General features: G+C 45.9%; 1 protein-coding gene across 4 annotated transcripts in view; it reads left to right on the top strand.

The window, feature by feature from the left end:
- DDR2 (discoidin domain receptor tyrosine kinase 2) overlaps positions 1-20,119 on the top strand; it is a 154,355-nt gene that overhangs the window by 14,360 nt on the left and 119,876 nt on the right. For 3 of the 4 annotated variants that reach the window (XM_042975992.1, XM_042975994.1, XM_042975991.1), the window contains exon 3: positions 10,336-10,483. The exons of the other annotated variant lie outside the window; for it this stretch is intronic. In XM_042975992.1, the coding sequence (XP_042831926.1) occupies positions 10,478-10,483 (6 nt within the window). In that variant the 5' untranslated portion in view covers positions 10,336-10,477. The remainder of the gene's footprint in view (positions 1-10,335; positions 10,484-20,119) is intronic. 4 annotated transcript variants of the gene reach the window in all.

Raw genomic sequence — 20,119 nt, 5'->3', positions numbered from 1 at the left:
TGTTGGTGATTTTAGCCCTTCTGACACGTGTGAGGTGGTATCTCATTGTGGTTTTGATTTGCATTTTCCTGATGATGAGTGATGTTGAGCATCTTTTCATGTGTCTGTTGGCCATCTGGATGTCTTCTTTGGAGAAATGTCTCTTTATGTCTTCTGTCCATTTTTTAATTGGATTATTCATTTTTGCAGTGTTGAGTTTTTAATTTTAATTTTGCCACCTGTTAGTGGTTCAATTTTGTACAAGTCTTTTTTAAACCTGTCTGCATTTCAGTTTTCTCATCTATACAGGGCAATATAAATTTTCTATATCTTCTAGTCCAATTAATGTTAGTCACGGTCCATATCAGCACTCACACCATTTTCACTTTTATGGCTAAGTCTTCAATCGCTACAGTGTTCACTGCAGTTTTCACCCCATCCCATGTACTCTGAATATCTTCGTCTGTCCTCTTATGTTAGCTAAATGCCACCGTCTCTAAAGGCCAGCCTGAGTTTCAGATCCTCTGGCCACCTCAGATCTTACTTCTTGGAATCCCTGGTGTTTTGGGTCATAATCACCTCGTCTAGCAAGGAACATGTCTTAGGTGATCTCTATAACTCACTGTGTAGCCTAACCCATTAGTATTTGCTGACCTGTCAATATATATTCTATTAAGGTCTTATTATATGCCTAGCACAGTGTTGTTTGTTGCTGAGAACATTCTCAGAGGGCTGTCATTGAAGCCTCATATACTATCGTCTTTGAGGACGTAAGGGAGTTCAATAAATTTCTCTTGCTTGGTTATTCTGTGAGATCAGGATGTCCAGAGAGGCAGGTGACAGAGAAATGGTGTAAGCACTGGGCTTGCTCTGAGGAGTACTGGCCTCAGTTCCCGCTTCTCATGAGCTGTGAACATTGAAGAAAGGAACTAATGTCTTCATGAATACAAATGAAGAGGAGTAAACTCACACGTGAACACTTGGTGGGCTTTGGGTATGTAAACACACGCAGGGCTAATTTTTAAAAAGCAGAAAGTAGAGAATAGTTATTCCCAGAGACCGATGACTAGTCAATCTGGATATCAGGATATAACCCCAAATTTGGTTTGACGATGGGCAGAGCTGGTGTCTTTCTCCTGATCACGCTTCTTCTCTCATGGGTTTGCTCAAACCTCTGAGACAAGAAGTCCTTACCTTTCACCCTCCTCTCCGACACTGAGTGTTCACTCTTCTCTGAGACCCCTCTCATGTAAGAAGAATCATAAAAAAAAAAAAAAAACCCTCTCATTTGAACATTAAGTGTCATGTAAAAAGCAAATTAACTGTTGTTTAATATCATGTTTGGAGGTGAAAAAACTTTTAAACCTTTTGTTCAGTCATTCCTTGCCAAAGGGCTGTCAAGTTAGGATGTAAATTCTAGACTTACGTGGATCCCCCAAAGGACTGTGAAAAGTGACTTTCTAATCCTTTTGCTGTGTTTTTGATGGCAAACTTTGTTTTTGCAGGATAGGAGGTGACTGATGGTCTTACTATTATCTCTTCATGACTTTGCAATATTTACTTGCCTTCCTCATTTTTATGAGCAATGGTGCTAACTTTGGCCCCTCTCCTGGTTCCACAGGTACCCCACATCCTCCAGAAAAAGGTGGGGGGCGCTCTGCTGCGCTGTATGCTTAGTTGGAGTAAATTCCAGTTCTAGGATCCCGTGTCTCCCTACTTTAATTTTCCAATTGATCACATAGTTGCCAGCATTTATGAAACATATTCAATCAAAGACACTCCAAAAGTCTAATGTTATCCTATAAATGAGATGCAAAGACTTTGCACTCGCTGGTGATCCTATCACCTGGAGCTTCGGGCCTTGGGCAGAATAGTCTGGGAGACAGAAGGCATGCTGAAATAGGCCAAAGGTCTCATCTCTAGGCCTAACCTCCCAAGGAGTACGAATCCTGAAAGGGATTTCAGTGTTTAAGATATAAATCCTCATTTGAGTTGGGCAGGGCAAGGAAAAGTCTGGTGAAGTTCTTGGGCAGGTAAATAGAAAAAAAAAAAGAGTTTGACACATTACAAATGGCCCCATATTTGTTATCTCCAGACTGTATGGAACATACGAGTCCTGGTCTCAAGTGAGATGGTGCCTGTGAAAAGTCTAGATACACTTACGATGTTGCTTTGCACAAAAGTGATTAAGGCGCGAGCAGGGGCATTTCCACTTTCTTTTGGAAATAGGCTGATACTTGGTTTTCCAAGGAAGTACTGAAAAAATCACAAGTGAAAAAAAAAAAAGAAACTTTACTGAATGTTCTTATACTTACTGCTATATTATAGTGGTGTTTTTTCTTTTTTATAACTAAGTACTTGGTGGGGTGAGAGGGGGAGGGTGCTACAATACTTCCGGTGCTCAGAGCCTCTAAAGGTCTCGCTCCGGTGCTTGGTAGGAGCATAAATCATAATTGTCATTGCCGACTCGTTCCCAAATTTATTCAGCCACAGTTCCTCGGGGCTGTTGGAGAAGTACTGTGATGCTATTCAGAAATACACTCAAATCCATCCCCATGATGAGGTTATTATAGTTTCTACTGTGTGATCCAGCGATATGCATTAGGGAAGTGGTACGCATCCACCCCACGGGTCACGAGGTGTTAAAACACATTCTCCTTATTAAATGAGAGGTTAGGTGAGCGTGGTGACAAGGCACAGTGCCGTCTAGACCCATGTCATTTCTTCTGATCACATCTCAGCAATTCCCGGCCACACCACTAGCCACAGTTCTTAGGGCCAGCAATATGGCTTCAAGTATAAGGTAAATGGTGTTCCACATTCAAAGAAGATATTCTCTAGAGCCCCCCACCTCAGCTCCTCCTGCCACCCCCCCAGAATAGTACTTTTGCCGATGCTGATGCAGGGTGCTCTGGAAAGTTAACGAAATGGCACAGGAGGCTGTGCGGAACAGACATGCTGCGGGGGTGGCTTTGGTCATGGATTTCAGAAGGAACGGATTCTCTGCGGCTTACCCTTGGTGAAAAAGGGGGAGTGGAAAAGCTTTTCATGGGAGACAGGTACCGATGGATAGACTCAGCTCGCTAAACGTCTTCCCTTGGGATTATCCAATTCAATGTTCCTCAAACCTGAACAATGTATAGACATAGTTTATAGGAAAAAATTTTTTGCAGCCTCTCAGGGTAATTGATTATATGGACATCATTAAAATATGTACAAACGTAAAACTAGGTTTATGCTTCTTACGCTTATAGTTCTTTTGCAACGATAAAGCCGAACCAGATTTAGAAATGAAATCACACATAACTATAAACTCAACAAAAGAAATTAAAAACATTATTTTACTGTGTCAAATGATGTAGTTGGTTGAAACTAACCACTAGTGTGGGTGGGTGGGTAAAGATAGAGTGGAACCAGGTGGCCTCAGGACCTGCTCTATGTTTAATCTCGGTTATTTATTTATTTATTTGATAAAAAAATTTTTTTTAAATGTTTATATATTTTTGAGAGAGAGAGAGAAGCACAGTGTGAGTAGGGGAGGGGCAGAGAGAGAGAGGGAGGCACAGAATCTGAAGCAGGTCCTAGGCTCTGAGCTGTCAGCACAGAGCTCAACGTGGGGCTCCAACTCACAAACCATGAGATCATGACCTGAGCCGAAGGTGGACGCTTAACTGACTGAGCCACCCAGGCACTCCTATTTAACTTTTTAAAGTTTATTTATTTTTGAGAGAGACAGAGACCCCACGAGTAGGGGACGGGCAGAGAAAGAGGGAAAGAGAGAATCTCAAGCAGGCCCCACACTGTCAGGACAGAGCCCCCCGATTGGAGGCTCGAACTCACAAAACTGTGAGATTATGACCTGAGCCAAAACCAAAAGTCACCAACTGAGCCACCCAGGCGCCCCTAATCTGGGTCTGTTATTTAAATGTAATTAATATGCACGCAGAAATGCCCATTGGTATAAGTATGTTAAACAAAGTGTTAATAATAGCCTCAAAGGTTTATAAGTCCAGGAAAATCGAATCTCATACTTCACCAAACTTGGCGAGTAGGAAATGGTCAAATGTCAGTTTTAATGAGGTATCATTTGATAATTTGCTAACTTGTCTATTCACTTGAAGATCAAGTTTAGCGTTGCGGTGGCATTGAAATAGCTCCAGATGAGTATCTCGTGCAGTTACTACCAGAGTTAGAGACAGAACCATCCCGCTTTGTGTATTTCTGCCTCAGGTTTCTGCTTAGGAACCGGTAGGTGTTGGGATGTGGGGAGTCAGAGTCCGCTCCACACATCTGCTCGCAGCACGAACGTGGCACTGACGTCTGTGGTGAGCAGACTGAACAGGCCAAGCCATTCCATGACTCGGCTCTCCCACCGTGTCCCATTTGTGATTGGCTCTTGACTTGATCTGGCTCCCATCTGGCATCCGTGCAGTCAGGGACACAAATGAAAAGGCAGCCAATGAAAGTGCATGGCAGTATCGGGTCCCCATGAGTATTGTATGAAGAGTTTCAAATGATAGAATCGTAGATACAAAATTTTAAAAATTCTCCAAATCTTGTGGGCTGCAAGAATACACTTACACTTGGGAGACCCTGCTTTAAAACTAAGTTCAGACTCCAGTTTTCTCAGGAAAGACTTTCTGATCCGCCCTCTCTCTTTTAAATGTCTATTTATTTTTATTTATTTATTCTTGGGAGGAAGAGAGAGGGAGAGTGCTCTCTCTCTCTTAAATATTTTAATAATTAAATGACCAGGGGGCGCCTGGGTAGTTCAGTCGGTTGAGCTACTCTGACTCTTGACTTCAGCTCAGGTCATGATCTCACAGTTGGTGAGTTTGAGCCCCACATTGGGCTCTGCGCTGACAGCACGGGGCCTGCTTGGGATTCTCTCTCTCTCTTTCTCTCTCTCTCTCTCTCTCTCCTCCCCTCCTCTGCTTTTTCTCTCTCTTCCTCAAATTCAATAAACTTTAGAGAAAAATAGAGAAAATATAATTAAACGGTCGTGATGAATTCAGTGATGTTTATTGTGTCCTAAGATTTATGTGAAGCCCTTTTTATAAATATGATCTCACTGAAACCTAATGATAGCTGTGTGAGGTGGGTATTTTTCCTATTTTATATAGAAGGACACACGGCGTGAATCACACAGCAGGTTGGTGGCAGAGTCAGAATTTGCATGTAGGTCTTTCTCATCAGCACACCTGACTTTGTACCACTACTCTGTTCCTGTCTGTGCGTCTCAGTTACATACCATGAACTCCCCTCGCATCGTAAGCAGGCACCACTGTTTATAATGAGCTCCTTCTAAGCCTGTCTTTTCCACTGGCCAGTGGGTCTCAAACTTGAGTCTGTCAGAACCACCTGGAGAGATTTTTTAAAAATGCAGATTCCAGGCTCCACCACAGACTTAGTGAATAAGACATGTTCGGGGCGCCTGGGTGGCTCAGTCGGTTAAGCGTCTGACTTCGGCTCAGGTCACGATCTCGCGGTCCATGAGTTCGAGCCCCGCGTTGGGCTCTGTGCCGACAGCTCGGAGCCTGGAGCCCGCTTCGGATTCTGTGTCTCCCTCTCCCTCTGCCCCTCCCCCGCTCATGCTCTCTCTCTGTCTCTCAAAAATGAATAAACTTAAAAACATTTTTTTTAAAGAAATTTTCTGTAGTGTCCAGGGAAACCTGTATTTTTTTTTTTAAATCACTTCCCTCAGGTGATTTTGTTGCAGGTGTATACCTTTGATGCATTTTGAGCAAAAGTGTTTTCGACTGTGGGTGCCTCATGGCTTCTAACCACCTCTGCATCTCAAGGACTTGCTTGCTAAACGCGTGTTGAATAATTCAAAGAATGAATGAAGAAACAATTGTCGACAGAAAATATGTTCTTGAGAAGAACACTCTTTTGGCCAGACCTTTGGAAAATTTAGAGATATGCGCTTAAATATCATGTAATATACTCAGTCTAGACTCTCCTCTGGGGGCTGCCCGTGGCAAGAAGCCTGCGAGAAGGTAGCAGAAAGCACAACTAAGTCTTGAAAAAAAAGAACAAAAACCCGCCGGGTCCTCCGGGATGGGACACAATCTGTCTTCTTCCGGTTGAAGAAAACAAAGACCAATCGAATTAGAAAAGCTTAAATGCCTTTGAGGGCCAGAATAAGGTTAGTTTCCCTAGCGTGTTATAGGCGTGAAGTTTTCTGCTTAACTTACAGTTCTGAGGTCAAATGTGGATTAATTCCTTTATTCAGCAAGAGGGTTTTTTTTGAATGCTTCCTAAGTGCCTTGAATGTCGTAAGGCATAGTCTTTTTTTTTTTCTTCCTGAGTTTATTCCCCAGCAGAAAATTCAGGAAACAGTAAAGCTGTGCAAATGCACGTGGGGCTAGGTGGCCAGTGTCTACAAGCGCGAGAAGTCGCGGAAGCGTTTGTACAGCCAGGGTCTGGAGCTGGGAGCTGCATGAGCCCGGACAGGATTGGATGGGCAAGAGGCAAACAACAGCAAAGGTGGAGCCTTGGCAGTCAGACTGCTTATGGCCCGCCGGCTCAGCTGACACAGAGGACGTGAGCCCGGCGTGGTGGAAGTTGCACGGGGAAGCACCGAGAAAGGACATTGCGTAGCTGTGCTTTCTTACGTTAAGGGGAGCTTTGGATGCTGTGGAGTTCAGAATGTTCTTTTGTGTCTTGAAGCAGGTGAAGGATTGTTTTAAGAAAATGAGTGTCCCTGTAGGGGGTAAGGTAAATGGCAGGGGAGAGGGGGTTGGGCCAGGAGACTTATTAGAAGGCTGTGGTCAGTGTTCCAGATGTGGTTGGGTTTGGGCCAAAGTGGTGAAGTGAGCCAGGAGAAGCCTGAGCAGCTGTGGAAGTACCTAGAAGGACACGAGGAGAGAGCATGGCTGGTAATGGTGCCCAAAGCCCAGTGACGCCCGGTGCTAGCGACGTGTGGCCGTGAGCACCCAAAGAGCCCATTTTCCCACAAGAAGTCTTGGTTGGAGATCAGTGTCCGACGCTTGTGGCCAGGACCCCAAATTTCCCAAATAGCTGTTTCAGCCTTTGTGGCTGGCAGAGCAGATGGCTCTCAGACTGGGATGTTTGTCGTTTCTCTCTCCTTCTCTGGCTCTCGTCGCTTCCCCACCTGGTTCCCACACTGAGGACCTGTCAGTCTTGACATGTCTGCTTGGGACCGACAAAGGAAATCTTGCTAATTAGACAAAGGTGGTGTCTCCCAAAGTGCGATCCCTGGAAACCTGCGGGGTTTTGAATGGATAACAGCAGGAGCAGGGCAAGAGCCTGTGTTCCGTGGTCAAATAAGTTTGAGAAATATTCTTAGAGAGTGACCCAGGTTTCTTTGTTGCAGGAGTCGCCGAGGTCTTTAATATGGTCATAAGCATCTCAGCTGTTCAAGAGAGGGGTAGCTTATAGCACTCCACAAACTTTCGGGACCATGGAGCTCATTTTTAAAGAAGTGTCTTAGGGGCGCCTGGGTGGCTCAGTCGGTGAAGCGTCCGACTTCGGCTCAGGTCATGATCTCGCGGTCTGTGAGTTCGAGCCCCGCGTCGGGCTCTGTGCTGACGGCTCAGAGCCTCGAGCCTGCTTCCGATTCTGTGTCCCCCCCCCCACCCCTCCCCTGCTCATGCTCTGTGTCTCTGTCTCTCAATAATAAATAAACGTTAAAAAATTAAAAAAAAATAAAGAAGTGTCTTAAGGGGAGAGGGCTTCATGGCAGAAAATAAAGAAGTGTCTTAAGGGGAGAGGGCTTCATTTGGAGAAATTGGAGACTAAGGAGTTTGTCTTTAGAATAAGACTCCTGCACTAAAGGTTGTCAGTGAAATGGAAAGAAACAGGAGACTGGAATTTTGGTCTGATTCTCCTGGCTTATCTGGTCACTGAACTACTCTGGGTCTGTTGCCACAGAGGTCACACTAATAGTAGATGTACTCGTAAGTTCTTTCAACCGTAGGAATCTATAATCATGTGCACATTCAGAAAAAGAACATCAGCTGTGAATTTTCTACTCTGTAATAAGCCGGGTGGCAGAGACAGTGGTGGGGGACCTCGGGGCCGAGGGGCGGTGACGACGAGATGAGTAAGATATGGTTTGAACCCTGAGCTGATTGTGTGGTCGGGCACAGTTACAGTGCTGGGCTAATGTAGCAGACAGAGATCAATGAAGTTTCTGGTTTGTTCTCAGGCTCCTGTGAATCCAGCCGTATCATACGGTGCACCTGCAAGGTTAAGTGGCTAAGTCAATGCTCATCCCCAGCGATCACTTAACCATCTCGTTTCAGTTTTGCTACTAAGCAGTTGTGAGGCTTTCGATAAATCAGCCCTCTGGGCTTGGGTTTTCTTCCTCTGCGAGATAAAGGAGTTGGGTTAGATTAAGGGCTGCGGGTGTTGTGTGACGAGGAGCTATTTTTGAGTGAAGTTTTTAAGTCCCGGGACTTACCTGGAGATGTTCTTCCTCCAGCCACTCAAGGCAGACAGGCCCCAAGGCTTTGTCTTCATTGTCTTTCTTTTCCTTATTCCCAGATCATTTTTTAAATTTCCAGATCATTTCATCCGCCTCAGACTTCTCTTACTGCTTTTATGTATTTGATGTTTCAATAGGCATCTGTTGCCCCAAACTCCCTTGAATGGCAGACCCAAGTTTCCGTCTGCTCAGCGTGTTCACCTGTTTCCAGCTTTAAAAATATATATATTTTTATTTATCTTATTTTGAGAGAGAGAGCGAGCGAAAGTGAGGGGCACAGACAGAGAGAGAGAGAGAATCCCCTGGGTAGCTCAGTACAAGTCTTTTTGCCCCAGTGAATAAACCCCAAGTATAATACTTGGTAAGTCCCAGCAATACAGTGAAAATTTGGATCTTTTCTCAAATGTTGAATACTTCAGTTGCCTGCCTTCTTAGGGAACTAGAAGGCAGAAGAGAGCTGGACTAATATAGGTGACGTCTGTTCTTGCCACGTGGCCACTTTATTCCCATTAAGTTCCGTGTCCTTCGCTGGAGACAGTGGCAACTTAGAGTAGCGGTTCAGCAACCCACCCGGACGCTGTGGCACCACACAGAGTTACACATTGTTTTACCATCTAATGGAGGAAAGAGACCGGCAGAAAAGACGGAAATGACGTAATGACACATGCTAGAATGCAAGCACCCCAACATGTGGAGCAGAAAACCCTAGGTGAGGGGTAGAGTGCGCTCATACTTAATTTAAAAAAACATTAGCAAAAACTGTATATCCATATATTTACATTTATGTGTCCATAGTTCTAGAAGACTGCTCAGGTAACTGATAACTAGCGGCGTTGAAGAATGGGGGCGATAGTCTGAGGGGGAAGTGAGACCTACTTTGATCGTAAGCTATCTGGACAGCCCTGGTAGCTCTGGAGACACTCCCAGGGGATCTGTGAGAGCAAAACTATTTCCACAATAATCCTAGGATGTTTGGCTTTGTTTCGCTCTCCTCCCACGATTATACGGTAGAATTTTCGAGAGGATGCATGATATCTGATATTGCAACAAATTGAATTCAGAAGTGGATATGAGAATCTGTGTTCAATTAAGCCAGATATTGAAGAGATTTTATTTATTTTGAGAGTGGGGAGAGGGCAGAGAGAGGGGGAGACAGAGACAGAGACAGAGAGGGAGAGAGAGAGAATCCCAAGCAGGTTCCATGCCCAGCATGGAGCCCGACACAGGACTCAATCCCATAACCCTGTGATCATGACCTGAGCCGAAATCAAGAGTTGGACGCTCAACTGACTGAGCCCTCCAGGTGCCCCTCAATGAGTTTTTTTTTTAATGTAAACTAATGCCACTGTTCTCACTAAGAATTTTTTTTGAAAATAGCTATTGTTATTTAAAAAAATTATGTTAACACATAATCATAATAATTTAACAATAATTTTTAAGAACTTAAACATTAATAATAAAATTGAGTAATTATTATCTTAAATAAATAGTAAATGTAACATTCTGTTTAAATTTCTAGATTGATAGATATCAATAGGTGTAGCCCTCCTAAACAGACTCTCTTTGAGATCCCTTCAGTGCCTGGGGTACTTGGGAGGTATCAAGTTGGAAAGAAAGTGCGAGTGATGCAAAAGTTTGTAATGCTGGGGCGCTGGATGGTTCAGTCGGTTGAGTGTCCACCTTCGGCTCGGGTCATGATCTCACGGTTCGTGAGTTTGAGTCCCGCGTCCGGCTCTGTGCTGACAGCTCAGAGCCTGGAGCTGCTTCGGATTCTGTGTCTCCCTCTCTCCCTGCTCTTCCCCTGCTCACACACTGTCTCTCTCTCTCAAAAATAAAGATTAAAATAAATAAATAAATAAAAAGTTTGTAATGCAACATTGCTCTCCCTCCCCCCCCCCATAAAGGGATATCTACAAGTGGTCTGGGGTTCAGTGCTCTAGAAAGTTCCAAGTCCTGTGGCTTGAAGCAAAGACGTTGTGACAACTGAAGACATACAGAAGCCAGCTGTCGTCGAGGACTTCGTTCCTCAGAGAATGTTCTGCACCCATGGATGTAAGTAAGGCCAGTCACTGAAGCTGTCACTCCATGAGGCCGGGGGTGAGGGTAGGAGGGGAAACCACCTGCTGCCAGTGTGGCCTCCCTGGAGCCCCTCACTTACCTGGCTGGTGTCACAGGGAATGTGGAGCACGCGGGTTCTGTGCCGAGAGCCGGTGTCAGCGGAGACCATGTGTTGGATTGTATAGGAAAGCTGATGTTGGATGTCAGCTCACTCCTCAGACTTCACTGATCCAGATGTGGCTTGTGCCAGGTTCGCGGCTGGTCCTGGGGTGTCTTCCCCAACTCTGAGTGGCTCAGGGTATCTTGGTCTTCCCTGTCCCGACAGGACGCACTGGAATCTTGGGGTTCCTATGTCGATCCGGGTCTCTCCCAACACTCCGATTACATTCATTTATTTATTTTTTTGTAAGTTGCCTTCTTCCAGCAATAATTTGAGGTGGCTTAGAGAAAAATAATAATTCAGAGAGCTACTAAAATCAGGGTCATTGAATCAGAGTCCCATAATAAGCTTTGGAGGAGCTAAATGTATGAGAAAAGCCGGCCTGGGGTACTTACTGTAGATAAATGCAACCCTTAGCCCTGGGACGCAAGGCAGAAAGAGATGTGTGGGACATCTCAGAGCATCCACGAGCAAACTAGGAAGCATTCACCCACCTCAAGGTGTCTGCTCTGGGTGAATCTTGGTCTCCATGGGACTTCTCAGTTCATCCTTTAGCAGACTCAGATCCCATTAATGAATCTAAAATTCTAGTAATTCCATGAGTCTGAGACCTTTTCAGCCTGGAGCTCACCAAAGGCACAAGCCATGTCTCCTTCACGCCGGCATCTCTGGCCTCCAGCACGGGGTCTGGCTCACAGAAGATGCTCGGGGAGAACCTGCTGACTTCCATCCATATGGCTTCTGTAGAACTCGCTGAATGAATGGATGGCTGAGTAAATAATATGGACCCGTGAGTCCTTGGGAGTGAAGGATGAGGGCAGGAGGGACAAGTGGTATTTTCTCACATTTTCCAGGAGATTTCTTCTCATTGTCAGGATGCTCATTGGATTATACACTCCTTGCCATTTATTATGTAAGGACTAAACCTCTTCCCCATTTCTCCTTCACCTCCTTGTGGTGAGAAAATATCTTGGGTCCGTTTCTTCCCACAGATCGCCTTGAAACTAATGTATTTCCTTCCTTCCTCCCTTCCTTCCTTCCTTCCTTCCTTCCTTCCTTCCTTCCTTCCTTCCTCCCTCCCTCCCTCCCTCCCTCCCTCCCTTCCTCCCTTCCAATAGACTTCAAGTAGACTCTTGATACTGGAAAAGCTAAAAGGTCTTCACTGGAGCCTTCATGATGTGCAGTTGAGAATGAATAATTCATAGCTACATTTAACCACTAACCAGAAGTTATTGCAGATTTTCTCTATTACACGAGATTCCTCAAACATGATTCATCTGTGGATCATTCCGCTTTACCTTTCAGAAGCTATCACTGTGGACTTTTCTTCCCCTGCCACCCGATCTTAAGTGACTGTTTCCAGAAATTACTATTTCAGTATCCACGGCGTATGCAACCTACAGCCTTGTCTTGTGAAGCCCCATCCGGCTGCCTCCCCCCATCTCCACTATCATGTTACACCGAGAACTATTTCAAGTCCTGCTCCCCCAAGACAGAATCCTTCTGGTCTTTTCCGGTGACCAACGTCGGCTTCCTCCTTTTCTGAGAATGACGACATTTAAGTATTTCATTCTGTCCAGAGACTTCAGTCTCAGTTTCCTGTGTCTCCTATTAATAGGAGGACCAAGTAATGTAACATCTAAATGGAACACTTGCGAGGGAAAGGCAGTGTTATTAATAGATGCTCTGGAACATGGGGCTGATCCCAACGTATGGTCAAGATCTGGCATCAGTCGCAAATACTGAGAGCAGAGGTTAACAATAGCCTTTGGAGATCAATTCCTCCAGTTCTGTTTGGTTGTTTGTTTTGGGCCCCAGCGGGCTCTGGGGTCCACCCAGCCCAGGCCAGTGTTATACAAGCCCATGGAGACCCTGTCCCCTCATGGATGTTAGAGCTCCCAGGGGACACCATCAAACTCACCACAGAACTGGTGGCCCTTGTTTGTGAGCCAGCATAGCACAGCCTGTCTTCCCTGCCTTTTCCTCCCTCTTCATCCCCTCCTCTGCCCTCCCCCTCTGCTCCTTCCCCTTTGGGTCTTCATTCCTTCACTCTGCCCCCCCCCACCTCCTCCCCCCTCCGTGCCTCCCTCCTCTCACTTTTCTCTTTTTGTCTCCTTCTCTCCATTTGTCACTCACACTGTCTTCCTTTCCCTCTCTCTCCCAAAATGGCTCTTCCAGCTTTGTTGGAGAGCAGCTCAAAAGAGTAGTACTGCCAACGTTAGCTTCTCCTTTAAAGGAAAAGTTTGTATTTCCAACCGGAGCTTGATTCTCCCTCGTGACTTAGAAGCTGTCTTTCTCCCATTGCAAGTGGCCAAGGGCTGGTCTGTTTCTCATGAGTGTCTTGGGTAGGAGGTTCTGGTTTCAGGTGTCCCGGAGGACATGTTTTCCAGGGCATGGCGACCGCACAGCCTGGGGGGTTGCACGTGGGGGTGGCGTGGGGACAGGTGGCATTCGGAGCGGTGACCGGGACAAACCTGGGAGGCATCTGCTTGTTACAGAGCACGTTACGGTTGAGATAAATGAGGCGCTGTGACCACATTGCTACATAAACCTAGGCGTCTGAGATTTTGGAGTTTGGCTGTGCCAGGATCATTACAGGAAGGACAAGGTCAGGATCGGTGTCTAACTAATCAGAGAGCCACAGCTATTGTGGGTGTGCCACGAGGCGAGGAGAGAAGAGACTGGTTAGAAACTGGGGGACATGCCTGCCCAGGGGAAGGGAGGCCAGGTGTGCAGCTGGCTTAGACGTTTCTAGATGAAATGGGCTCAACAGTGTTCTGAAAAGCATGAACTGCGAATGGACGGTGGTGATGTACAAGAAACCGTGGGGCTGGAGAGCAGTGTGGGACCCAAGGACTTTGGGTAACGGCTTTACTTACAAAAATAGTAACTGTTACAGGACACCTGTGATGTGTGAGGGACTCCACAAGTGATTTGAAAGCATACGGATAGGAATGGGGGATCGTTCCAGCCCAAGTGCTCATGGCCAACAAGAAAGGGAAGGAACAAAAAAGAGAGCCGTGCTCAAGGAGGTGCCCAGAGGGTGGTGAGTGGTGATTGTAGGGGATGGCACTTGTGGCTGAGGGGGCCCCCGACGGTGGAAGGGGTGGGGCTGGGGCCAAGCATGGGGGTGCCAGGCAGCGGTGCAGTATGCAGAGGGCGAGGTATGGGTTGGTTACTAGCGGTGGGGTTGACCTCAGCAGTGAGGGTGAGGAGTGGACGAAGATGACGCTGGATGTGGGAATGGAGGGGAGGGGGCAGATAGCAACCTGTGGGGAGCAGAGGGTTAGGACCAAGGGGTGGTGGAAGGGAGAGCTGGAAAGGAGGGTGGCTGCCAGACTGGGGAGAGCTCTGACTGCTGGCTGGTCTGTGACATCTGGACGCCATCTTAGGGATTCAGCATCTGCGTGGGACGTGCCCTAGGAGTGACTTTGCTTTTGAGGATGCCAATTTCAGATGCCCCTCTTGCTGAGTGGGGGTGCAGTCCTGAGCCAGATTTAGGGGGGAAATATTCAGACACCTAAGAATATATACGCGTGAAACACTTGGAGGCAGCACGTTCTAAGGTGTCAGTCTCTTGGTTTTGCTTTGATCTTCACGGCTTATAAGAGATTTGAGGGTCAGCCACAGACTGCATCGCCCTCAGGGTACATCTAGGGCTGCTAGCAAGAATCTTATTTCCGTTGTTTCCATTTTCATTGCCTTATAATTTCTCATATTATATTAATTATTTTAGCCTGAGATTGTGGGCTGCAGGAATGATGTTAAGTGTTCCTGGCTGGCAACATTTCCTGAATTTCTTTCTGAGCTTGAACCTATTCAAAATTCTTGCTTCCTGGGGCATGGAGCTTCGGGTTCCTCCCCTTGTGATGGATGAGAGGGGTTGGGGTATCCCTTCTAGACGTTCATAGCCTCTGTCAGGATTTTTCACTGATGTCTTATTGTCTTAGACATTCATGTGACCTCTTATACTGATTAATTTCTTTATGTGTATGAGCTCCTCCTCCCCCACCCCCACCCTCACCCCCCCAAAAAAAAGATTGCGAGAACCTCTTAGCCAAGGTCTGAGTCTTTTTGTCAGGTGGTTTTGCTTTTGTGTAACATCTAGCGTAGTATTCCACATGCATTATCTGTTGGGGGTTAAGAAACGGGGTTGTTGGTGGTGGGCAGCTGGAACCCATCTGCTCCCATGTTTCACCCTGGAACTGAGTTTTATAGAGGATGGTCCAGAGCAGATCTTTGCTAATCGAAGCCTCATTCACTGATAGCATCGGTGTCAGCTAGGAGCTTGTTGAAGACAGAGTTGCATGCCTTAGACCTCAGAGTCTGTAATTTTTTTTGTTTTTAGTTTTTTTGGGGGGGATATACATACAGAGCATGTAAGTGGGGGAGAGGGGCAGAGGGAGGGAGAGAGAGAGAGAGAGAGAGAGAGAGAGAGAGAGAGAATCTTAAGCAGGCTCCATGCTCAGTGCAGAGCCCAATGAGGAGCTCAGTCCCATGATCCTGGGATCGTGACCTGAGCCGAAATCAAGAGTTGGACGCTCAGCTGACTGAGCCCCCTGGGCACCCCTGTAATTTGATAGGTGTTTGAGACACACTGGTCCCCAGATGTAATGTGTACAAAGCATCTGAGGATTGTGTTAATATGTAGCTTCTGATATTATTTTAGGTTCCTTAGGTAATAGTAGACAAGAAGACCTCAAAGTTTTCTCATACCAAAGCAGCAACTTCCTTCCTAAGGGTGTCAGTGAACATCATTCGCTCCTCAAACTGATACTTCTGCACAGAACACAGGGTTTTTGTCAGGGTTTGGCACACTACAGCCTGTGGTCAAAATCCAGCCTGCTGCCTGTTTTTGTAAATAAAGTTTTATTAGCACACAGCTCTGCTCATTTATTTGCCTAGTGCCGATGGCTTCTTTTGTGCTACGTAGGACAAGGTGAATAGTTATGACAGAGACCTTATGGCCCACAAAGCCTAAAATACTTACTCTCTGGGCCTTTACAGAAAATTTAAAAAAAGTTTGCTGGTAGTGGCTGATGAGATGAACCTAAAATATTTCCTTGAAGTAAAGGAAGTAGTTGTAGTCTTTTGCCCCAGTGGCAAAATTTGCAAGCCCGTCTTAATCTATCATGGAGAAGCTAAATCATAAAACAATTCCCTAGTGGGCAATGAAGTGTCTTGAGCCCCAAATCGATCCAGATATCAGTACCAAGGAGTCTGTGACTTTCCAAGGCCCATTTTATAACAACCTCCTCTAAAGAAATGATTGTAATTTTATTGAGCTGACTCCTTCTTCTACAAATCGATTCCATGAACTGTTCAAAGTGAGTTTTGACTTTCCCAAAGAACTGGGAGGATCCAAGAGGAAATCCTGAGGAGAAATGTCCGGGACCAAGGGATCAAACAGCCTGGAAAGGGTTGGGTAGAATCTCCTGAAACAGTAGCCTCAGCCCAGCCCACCTCCGGGCTGTTCCCTGGGCAGCCAGATTCAGACAGTGTGGGCTTGGAGTCCTTCTTTCCATTCCCTGGGAGAATCCCACCACCTGTCTCTTATTTGGGGGTTGTGAATTGTGAAATGATGGCACACTCCAGCTCCAGGCTTGCTGCGTGTATGCCAAGCATACAGAGACGGAAGGCAGAGGCTGGGGCCAAGGAGCAGGAAGTACAGAAAGGGGGGCTGCTGGCCCGAGGCATCTGCTCTGCAAACACAGTGGAGCAGGGGGGTTGTGGGTGGAGAGAAGGCAGCCCCATGTAATCGCTCAAGGATGTGGGCGCGCAGCTCTGATCCCCTGGCTCTCCTTCCAGAACCGAATTTCAGAGGAGATGGGTGTAGGAGAATTAGGATCCCTTTTCCTTGTCCAGGGGTTTTCCGGGGCCAGCGTGATTTAACGTGGGATTCTATGGGATTCTTTGCTGTAGCCCTTGGAACTCTAGGCTTCCTTTGTTTCTTTTCCCATTGTCTGCATAGCCCGGGACACTAGCAGGGTTTTTTTGAGGAGGTGTAGACAAGAGTGAGGAGTCCCCTCTCAATTCCAGACTTTATTTTACCTCCAAACTATTCTGAGAGGTTGTAGGAGTGAATTGGCGCCTCCTGTATTGTTATTTCTTCTTTCATCCAGTGGGTGGATATCCATTGAAAGCCTACCATGTAACAGGATGGTGGGAAAAGCATGAACTGGAGAGTCAGACAAACCTGGGTGCAAATTCTGGTTTCTCCACTGTGAGCCACCCACTCCCCACTCCCGTTCCAGTTGGCAGGTTTCCTCCTTCCTCACCCCACTTTCCCCACATCTCCCTGAATCTTCGGTCGGGCCAGAAGATCCCTTCTCTTTGTGTTTGTTGTAGCTCCATAGTCTGGCCGCGTACAGTATGATTGGGAAATCATCTGTTCAGGTGTCAGCCTCTCTCCCCACATTGTAAAGTCATCCATGGCAGGGATCTCTGTTAATAGTTTTTACCCTTAGCTCCCGATACACCTGGATATTATGGTGATTCTACTATCTGGATCAGTTGGGATTTGGTAGATGACAAGTACTGGAGAATCATGAAAATACCTGGAGACGTCCTAGTCCACTTTTCCTGAAGTGAATGGTTGAGGGGGTTGGGGGGAGGTTGGATCTGGAGACCCAGGCTTGTGAGGCACAGCTTGGGTGGATGAGTTGACAATGGACAAGCAGCTCTGTGTCTCCCACAGAACATTATACGCTTACAGCAGTGGGGGCATGTCTTATTTGTTTCTGTGTCCCTCTATGTTCTTAAGTACAACCAAGAAAGTGAGTAATTAGACAGTTGGATTTTGATGGACAGTACAAGACCAAAATCTTCCACCCGTCAAATCTCCCCATGTTCGTGACATGCATCTATCTTGTCTTGAGAGCCTGGAGAGTGGAACCATTATGTAAAAAACATAGATTTGGGGAGAAGAGAGTAAATTCAGTTTGAAACATGTCAAGTGTGAGATCTGTCTGTCACACACGCAGGACTGGATTGCTGGAAGGAGGTGGGGGCTGGAGCCTTGTGACTTTTCACATGTCTGGGTTAGTTCCCCAAACTAGACCCAGAGCTCATGGTGTAGCCTCTGTGGCACTTAATGTGTACCCATTAAAAAGGACCTGGTACATATTTACTGGTCCACTCTAAGATATGGGGCTTCCCACGTAATAGAGATCTGCTGCAGATGCTTGAGCAGAGCTATAAGACGATACAAATTTTGCCCCAGGAAGACTCGATTTTGCTGCAGTGTACAAGAAAGATTGTAAGGGAAGGAGGCAGAGGTGGGGAAGCTTGTTAGGAGGCCAGCAAAAGGTCAGGTGGGCAGTGAAGGAGACTGAGCAGAGCTGTACCAGGAGGAAAAGAGAAGAGGGGGGTTCTGACTATGCAAGAGACTGGTGACTTGGCTGGCTCCATAGCATCAGCCCTAGCAAGTCTCCTTGCTCTGGGAGGAGCAAGGACCAGCCATGTGTGGCTTTGGAATGAGAGCCAGCGACTGCATCCAGAGGGAGATGATGAGAAACACACAGGCCATGAAGATCAGGAAAGCACCATTAATCTTTTCGTTGCAAACTACTCTCCAGAGCCCTGGGAGAGGGTGCAGAAGCCTGTGTGTGCGGACTCGGGCCCTTTACTAGGAAATACAAGATGGAATCCCCCTTAATAAGCACAGAAGAGACAACATCCTGGAATCAGAGAGGCTGGGAGAGGATGGGGTGGGGTGGGTAGTGAGGAAAGGGAGGGGCGGAGCACTGGTCAGAAGACAAGAGAAAGCAAAAGTGGTCCAGGGTGAGTAGACCTTGAATTTCCTAGAAGCTGTATTTCTCTCCCCACCCCCACCCCCAGTCTAATTTTATGGAGAATTTTTCCTTCAAATATGAAATTAAAAACATTTTTTTCCAATTTATTTATTTTGAGAGAGAGAGAGACAGCACAAGCGGGGAAGGGGCAGAGAGAGGGAGAGAGAATTCCAAGCAGCACAGAGCCCAGCATGGGGCTTCAAGTCACAAACTGTGAGATCATGACCTGAGCCGAGATCAAGAGTTGGATGCTTAAAGGGCACCTGGGTGGCTCAGTCAGTTAAGCATCCGAGTCTTGGTTTTACCTCAGGTCATGATCTCATGGTTCATGGGTTTGAGCCCTGCATTGGGCTCTGTGCTGACAGCTCGGAGCCTGCTTGGGATTCCGTTTCCCTCTCTCTCTGCCCTTCCCTGCTGTCTCTCTCTCTCTCTCTCTCTCTCTCTCTCAAAAATAAATAAATAAACATTAAAAAAATAGTACAAAAAAGAGTTGGATGCTTGACTGGCTGAGCCACCCAGGCACCCTAAGATATGAAATATTTTCAAAATTAAAGAAAAGTCATTAAAACAAAGAAACGACTTTCATTCAATAAAAACTCTGGTTTTTAGAGTTACATGTTATTTATATGTATCGTAATGCCCCCAGCATTGTAAATCAATTTGATGAGGTGTGTGAATGACCTTAAAAACTGTCTATACTATTTGATGTAGGAATTTCCTATTTATGAATCTATTCTAAGGAAATACTCTGAAGGGGACAAAAGTTACACACAACAAGGTAGGTAGCATTAGGTAGGAAAAAGAAATGATCTAAAGGCCCAGCACTGAGGGTATGGTTAAATATATAGGTTATAAGCCTTTAAAATGATGGTTTTGAGAATTAAAAAAAATTTTTAATGTTTATTTTTGAGAGAGAGAGAGAGCACATGAGCAGAAGAGGGGCAGAGAGAGAGAGGGAGACACAGACTCTGAAGCAGGCTCCAGGCTTGGAGCTGTTAGCACAGAGCCTGATGTGGGGCTTGAACTCACGAGCGGTGAGATCATGACCTGAGCCGAAGTCGGACGTTTGACTGAGTCACCCAGATGCCCCTCGTTTTAAGAACTTTAGATAATTTCAGAATTTATGGTTTTATATTAAGTGAAATTAGAAGTTTCAAAGTTACACAAAGGTATTAAATAATGATGTAAAATCCACAGAACAAAAACTCTGAGGAAAATATGTCAAAATATTAACTGAGCTTGATTTTTTATTAGCTGAGGAGCTCATAGGAGCCATTTTGGTTCTTCATAAGATTGAAAGTTCATAAATAAGATGCATGGCTTCTCTATTAGAAAAGAAAGAAAAGAAGCTATGTAAGTTTTTTTTGAAGAGGAATGATATTATGAAGGAGTAATTGTAGTTTTCAGAGAGAAAATATGAAAAATCAAGGTGGGCTCTTTCCTTCCCTGGGACTCTGAAGGTCTTTCCTCGCTCCCAATTGAATGTCCTCATGTGTGCCTGGGGACAGAAAACAGCAAGTTTGCTACCTGAACTCTGCTCTCACACATGTAGTAGGTCTCTGTCATCTACATGGAAAAAAGACCCAAACCCCTTGGTCTCCTATTCAACATCTTCCAGAAGCAAATCCCAACTCGCCTTTTCCAGTTTGTGTGTATTTTCTATGTGTATTTTCTCCT

The sequence above is a fragment of the Panthera tigris genome, chromosome F3 (genome assembly GCF_018350195.1).
Source record: "Panthera tigris isolate Pti1 chromosome F3, P.tigris_Pti1_mat1.1, whole genome shotgun sequence".
In the NCBI taxonomy this organism is placed as follows: domain Eukaryota; kingdom Metazoa; phylum Chordata; class Mammalia; order Carnivora; family Felidae; genus Panthera; species Panthera tigris.
This window is presented reverse-complemented; position numbering and strand designations above follow the sequence as displayed.